This window comes from Saccostrea cucullata, unplaced genomic scaffold (assembly GCF_032062105.1).
Source record: "Saccostrea cucullata isolate Sc308-1 unplaced genomic scaffold, CSIRO_AGI_Scuc_v1 ctg21093, whole genome shotgun sequence".
Classification (NCBI taxonomy): domain Eukaryota; kingdom Metazoa; phylum Mollusca; class Bivalvia; order Ostreida; family Ostreidae; genus Saccostrea; species Saccostrea cuccullata.
This window is the reverse complement of record NW_026936369.1, coordinates 1-7,003: the sequence shown is the minus strand read 5'-3', so window position 1 is coordinate 7,003 and position 7,003 is coordinate 1. Positions and strand designations below refer to the sequence as shown.

The 7,003-nt window shown below is 32.9% G+C and overlaps 1 protein-coding gene across 1 annotated transcript; it reads left to right on the top strand.

Moving 5' to 3' along the window:
- Positions 1 to 460: 460 nt before the first annotated feature.
- LOC134245403 (protein draper-like) lies at positions 461 to 5,035 on the top strand (the record flags this gene model as incomplete). Its single annotated transcript, XM_062727695.1, has 6 exons — positions 461 to 712; positions 811 to 948; positions 2,423 to 2,560; positions 2,803 to 2,943; positions 4,321 to 4,458; positions 4,823 to 5,035. Coding segments are annotated over 6 exons (1,020 nt in total), but the record flags the coding sequence as incomplete, so codon positions are not given.
- Positions 5,036 to 7,003: the final 1,968 nt, after the last annotated feature.

Below are 7,003 nucleotides of genomic sequence, written 5' to 3'. Positions count from 1 at the left end.
AGCCACTCATTTCAACACATATACCGTTTCCCCGCAATCACGCATTTTTCACGCACTTTAAAAAGTTCAATTAATCTTTAATTTAAGGCCAATTTCCTTCTATTTTATACTTGCTAAATTTTCATAAAAGAAGAAAAGTTATTTTTTTTAATTTAAAGATAGGTCATAATATCATTTACGCAAAGTTTAACAGAAATTGAACCGCGCTATAAAGTGCTTGCTGGGAAAAGGTAATGTCATATTTCTGTGACTTGAGCATTAAGTGTATGTTGCATAACATTTCAGTAAGTTGTAAAGAGTTGAGTCAAAATACGACCAATGTTTTCAATCAAATTGTTTTGCCCTTCTTTACTAACAGTCTGCCTGTCTGTCTCTCTATTTCTCCCCAACCTCCTGAATCGAATCCTTGTCACCTAACGTTATGGAGCTTTTGCATTATCCATTTAATTTCTCTTTGCAGGTCCAGGTAATTGGTATCATCGATTTGCAGGATTTTATCTTTACGTTTCCAATACAACGTCACGAAAAGCCGGTCATCTTTGTTTTCATGAGATACAAGCATTGGATCGCACACCAACAGAGGACCAGAGGATCAACTGTTCAATACACGGAAGATACGTCATATACTACAACGAAAGGAGACCGGATGTGTCTTATCCTAGTTATTATTCCAGATATGCATTTAATGAACTTTGTGAATTAGAGGTTTACGGTAGGTTTAACAATTAAACATTAGGAAAAAATACTGGGTACGAATTACTAAGTATTTATTCACAAAAGTCTGAGGCTAAAGGAATATTTTTTAAACAGGTTGCTTGAACTCTACATATTATGGAGAAACTTGTAACAAATCATGTCCTGTTAACTGTCTGGAGGCTAAGTGTGACGTCTTTACAGGGGACTGTCTAGGATGTGTGCCAGGGTATCAAGGTCCTCGCTGCAGTCAGGGTATTTATTTCCTCTTTCATTTTCCAAAGAAGAGGGCGTTTTATCCTCGTGTGTCGGTCCTCATGTCCGTATGATATATAAATTTTAAGTCACTTTTTTTCGCACAGATTTATTTATTGACAAATAATGAAAGGCTATTAAGGGGGCCGACTATAGTTTCGATTGCGCAATATTTCGCGCATCATAGTAAAATGAAGCGTATTTACGGTTTTAATGCATCTTTTTCTGCTTAATTATTAAAATTAAACAAAATTAAGAAAATATAGGTATAAAAATGTAATTACAATTTGATATAACTGATTTTTTAACCGATTTTGCAATTGATAGGTAAGTTGACGTCGTTGCAGTGTGTTTTTGACGTTATGATAATCTGTAGCTCTTAAAGAAAAGGGTAATAAAAATATAATTAAAGAAAAAGTAATAGACATAGGCTCTTGAAATTTAAAACACAGAAATGTGAGAATATCTCCAATATTTTTATTATATTTTCATGTGAATCCATTGTGTGCGTCATATTTTGTAATACTCTATATAAATAGTAAAATTTGCTAATTTTTTTCATTTTGAGATGCACCCTCTGGTAACAAGACGGTAGAATTTTGTGTTTCTTACATATATTGTATGATATAGTATTACTCATTAAATATTATAGTTTGAACAAAATGTCTATTGTAGTAATTGTATAATTTGCTTTTAAGTGCTAAAAATTGGCATTTTCCTGTATAATCCTATAGTAAATATACCTGTATTTTGAGACGGTCCCTCAAAAATACCTGGACGGTAGATTTCCCCCAAACTTTGCATGTACACTGAAGTTAATGTAAGTTATATATGGTATAAAAATGAAGAGTTTCGATATTGTAGTTTTCACACAATAAAACTGTAGTCGGTCCCCTTAAGTCTAAATAAAAGTCTTGTTCAACAAATTTGGGCGTACATGTAATTGAGTTATTCAAATGACATAACGTAATAAAATAATGAACATTGAAGACAAACGTTTGAAAAAAAACCTTTCCTATTTCAAGAAATTTCGTTCATTTTGTAGTATACTAGTATTTGGGGGTTGTTTTTATTCTCTAATTAACATTCGACTTGGGAGCCCACGGATTTCCCTCTTTTCAAGCGTTCCCAATCTGGGTGCATGCTTGACTTCGCGAGTCGCCTGGTTTTCTAAGATAACCAATCCATTGTTCCTATATAATGTATTATTTTACTTAATATGATTTTGCTAATCAGTTTAATCTTTTTTTTAGTTTTTATTTAAATTTAAACAGTATCGAAGAAATATGTTTATATTAAGATAGAGTAGTAAAACATTTAAGTAAGTATTGACATTCCGTAAAATTGCTCTTGGAAGCTGGCCTTTAAGTAAAAGGAATATGTGTCGTAACTTACCCTATGTAAATCGACTGTATATTAATTTTGCTTTATATCCGTTACTACTTATGTTGTATCTTATTAAATGTTATTTTAGTTTGTAATCAACTTTACTATGGACAAGACTGCTCTTCCTCTTGTGGTTACTGTAGTAACGGGGAAACCTGTCACCATGTAAACGGGACGTGCCTCAATGGATGTAATGAGGGAGTGGAAGGGGATAATTGCCAGAATGGTTGGCCTCTTTTTAAACTTTATATTAAAACGTACTTGTACAAAACCAAATCTTGTAAGCAAAATTTTACGTATATTATATTATGTATATTTTATGATGTATATATGTACTTGCATGTTGCTTATCTATTTCAGGACATTTTTTTAAAAAAAATATTGATATACAAAGATGTTTAGTGGAACTATGCGGAAATATTCTCTGACTTAGTTCAATACTTAAAAGTTTGTGATTTTTTTTATCAGCTTGCCAAGCAGGATATTACGGACGTGATTGTAGACATGTTTGCAGTGAGAACTGCGGAGTAACCAATCAATGTAATAGATTTACAGGAAAGTGTGATGGAGGCTGCAAAAAGGGATGGAAGGGAATTCGATGTGAACAAAGTATGCGTTATTAAGGGCATTAGAGAATTAAAAGCCAATAAAAAGGCTTTTATATGATAAAATATTACATTTCATATTTATGTTCCCCAAACGAAGTTGGGGAACATATTGTTTTTACTCTGTTTCTTCTTCTTCTTCTTCTTCTTCTTCTTCTTCTTCCTGGGTACTTTTTTGTCCGGGAGTGATCTTGTAAACTACTCATCCGATGTAGGTAAAACCTTTTTAGGGTCAGTAGGCATGTTATGTAGATTTGCGGAACGAAGGTCATTTTGCGCGCACGTGCTTGCAAGAGCGTGCACGTGCAACACGTGATATGACCAATTTAATTGATATACGCGTATCTTTTTACATTTTTGATGAAATGCTTTGAAACTCATAATATAAGGATATATTAGTAGCGTAGACAATATGACATGGTCAAAATAGCAAGATCTCATGCGCTTCGCTCTGATTGGCTGAAACTAAAGCCGCATAATCTTTCTTGTTTTTTGACAAAATCCTTTGAAATTTTGAACATAGCCATGCATTAGGGTATCCTACAATATGATATATAGTAATTATCATGAAAACACGTGCATGCACGTGCGCTGCAATCTGATTGGCTAAAACTTTAAATAGCTATCTCCCTTGGTTTTCAACCAAACAGGATGATGTTTGGAACATAGATAGATATAATGGACTTCTACAAGAAGGTATGGTCACCATGCACATGCAAACACGTGCATGTACGTGCGCTGCAATCTGATTGGCTTAAACTTTAAACAGCTATAACTACCTTGGTTTTCAACCAAAGGGGGTGGGATTTGGAACATAAGTAGATGTAATGGACTTCTACAAGAAGGTATGGTCACCATGCTCATGTATGCACGTGCGTGCACGTGAAATGAGTAAAATCAAAAATACACTTGAATGAGCGTATTTTTAATACTTTTGGATTAAATACTTTAATATTTAGTATATTAAAATATATAGATTGTGTAGACAAGATGATATGGTCATGCATGCATTCACATGCGCAAGCGTGCAATGATAAAATTTGAATGAACTTGGTACACTTCTGGTTAAACGTTGTTAAAGTCTCAAATGTATAGAGTTTGTCTTATTTAATGAAGCTTACAGGGAATATGGCACCAAAAGGGAGTTGGGGAGCGTTTGGGGGACATCTGTAACGGTCCCCGTTACAATTAGCACTAGTTTAAATTTTTTTTAATTTATAAATTTTTAGAGATTCACAATAAAAAAGTAAATATTTTCTTGACAAAACTATCAGTTATTGGTATAGTAACAGGCGCGTACAACATTTTTCTTGTTTTACAGTATATGTAGGTTGTCATATATTTGAAAGGGAGAGACAGATGAAAGTCAATTTATTTGTAGAATGTGACAGTGGAATGTTCGGTAATAACTGCAGTCAGAAATGTGGTCATTGTCTTAATGATACACAGTGTCATCACATCAATGGTTCCTGTTTAGAAGGGTGTGACCCGGGGTACGAGGGACAGCTCTGTTTAAATGGTTAGCTTACTAACAAAATGACTATCATCTATAGACTTGTAGTAGATTAATGCAAAAACATTTCTCTTTATTACCTAAAATTGAATTTTTTTTAAAAATGTGATTTTATGGTTAATCGTAAGTTAACAATACACCTTATTTACACTTATAATTTTGCACAAAAAACAACATTATATACTGGGTATTCAGAACATGGTCAATTAAATTACAAGCAAATTCACACAAGACTGAAACGAAAGAAAATGTTAATTTAAAAAAATTGAATGGCATAATATTTGGAGAGAATTCCATACGTAATAAATAGTTTAACATGACATATTTCCCAAAGAAACTGTACTTCACTAATATTTCTTCATTGATTTAGTGTGTCAAGAGGGATCATTCGGCAGAAATTGTGACAAAAATTGTAAAGTATTTTGTGGAGGCAACGAATCCTGTGACCCAATCACTGGTTTCTGTCACAGCGGGTGTAAGGATGGGTGGAACGGGCCTCTTTGTAGCCAAGGTAAGGAATATAATGATATATATCCACACCCGACCGATTCACATGACGTTCATAAACCCTCTGCTCACTTATGTATTTTATGAGTAAGGTTCAAACAATTCTAGTATAGCTTGCAGGGCAAAATTGGACAAAAAAGAAACTAAATTTTACAAATCTATAAAGAAATGAATGTGTAAAGTTAGCTACTGTCTAGTAACTGTCTACTAGTAGCTGGCTACGAAAAGTGGGTAAAGTTGGCTACTAGTAGAAAGCAAAATTAGCTACTAGTAACTGGCTACTAATAGCTGGCTACGACAAGTTATTAAAATTAACTACTAGTAACTGGCTACTAGTAAATGACTTGAACTTTCTAGAACCTTTTGTGTAAAATTATGCAAACTTGGGATACAAATGTTGATATTCTTGAAGTTGCTGGATTTTTACACCGCTGATATCCACTGATATTGTTGATAAAAACAATCATTGAGTTTTTCACATGATCTGGCACTAAAGTTACCAAGATATCCTTAGTAATAAACTCAGCTACTGGTACCTTTTGTGTAAAATTATGCTATTTTGGGAGACTAATCTTGATATTCTTGAAGTAGATGGATTTTTACATCGCTGATATCAACTGATATTGCTGATAAGAGCAACCTCTTAGTTTTCCACATGATGTGGTGCAGATGTCACCAAGATATCGTTAGTAAGAAACTCAGCTACTAGTACCTTTCGTGTAATATTAAGCAAACTTGGGACACAAATGTTGATATTCTTGTAGTAGCTGGATTTTACACCGCAGATATCCACTGATATTTTTGATGAAAACAATCTAGTAGCTTTTCCACATGATCTGGCACTAAAGTTACAAAGATATTTGTAGTATTAAACATAGCTACTAGTACCTTTCGTTTAAAATTATGCCCTTTTGGGAGAAAAATCATGATATTCTTGAAGTAGCAGGATTTTTACACCGCTGATATCCACTGATATTATTGATAAAAACAATATCTGAGCTTTTCCACATGATCTGGCACAGAAGTTACCGAGATATATGTACTAATATACTCAGCTACTAGTTCTTTTTGTGTGATATAATGCTGTTTTAGGAAACAAAAGTTTGCACCATTGAAGTAAAGAAAATTTTATATAGCTGATACATGTGTATCTTCTAATATCAGAGATAAAAAGAATATCTCAGGCTCTCCACATGATATGAAACTGAAGTTACCAAGATATCTGTACTTATTATTTAACTCAGCTACTAGTACTTTTCGTGTAACTTAATTAAATTGGAATATTTACTTCGCTGATATCTACTAATAATGCTGATTCTCCTAACTTCTCCAAGGATCTTACACTTGAATGACCTAGATATTTGAAGTTATATAATCAGCTGTCAGTTTGTTTTTTTTTTTTGGTGTGTGTAATAAAAAGCTAGCTTTAGATATAAATATCTACATCATTTAACAAACTTAATTATTGCAAGCAGATATTTACTTATATTGCTGATCTGAACATTCTCATACATGTAGCTTCTCCACTTCATTTTGCACCGAAGTCACCACGATATCTGCAGTTATATCTTTTGCTACTAGTGCATTTTGTGAAATATATTTTTTTTGTCGACATCTTTCAAGTAGCTGGGTATTTAGAAAGCAGATATCTACTGACACGGCTAATCAGAAATTTCTCTTCACATAACACATTACCGATGATTTATGTTTACGACTTACGTTTAGCTTTTGATATCTTTACAGATACTAATATATTTTTTGAGGCATTGATTCTTACTAAGCTGATATTTACTTGTATAGCTGATGAAGTATTCTGTCATTTTCTCCACATGACCTGGTCCTGAAATTTCAAGATATCTGTACTCATTAATTTTATTAGTACTTTTTGTAATACATGTTTAATTAAGTTTCGGATATAAATGTCGACTTCTTTGAAACATCTAGGTTCTTACATATTTGATATCTACTATTATTTCTGAAGTTAATATACAATTAGCTTCTCTTTATGAGAAAATATATATGGATATTTTACTTAAAAAAGACG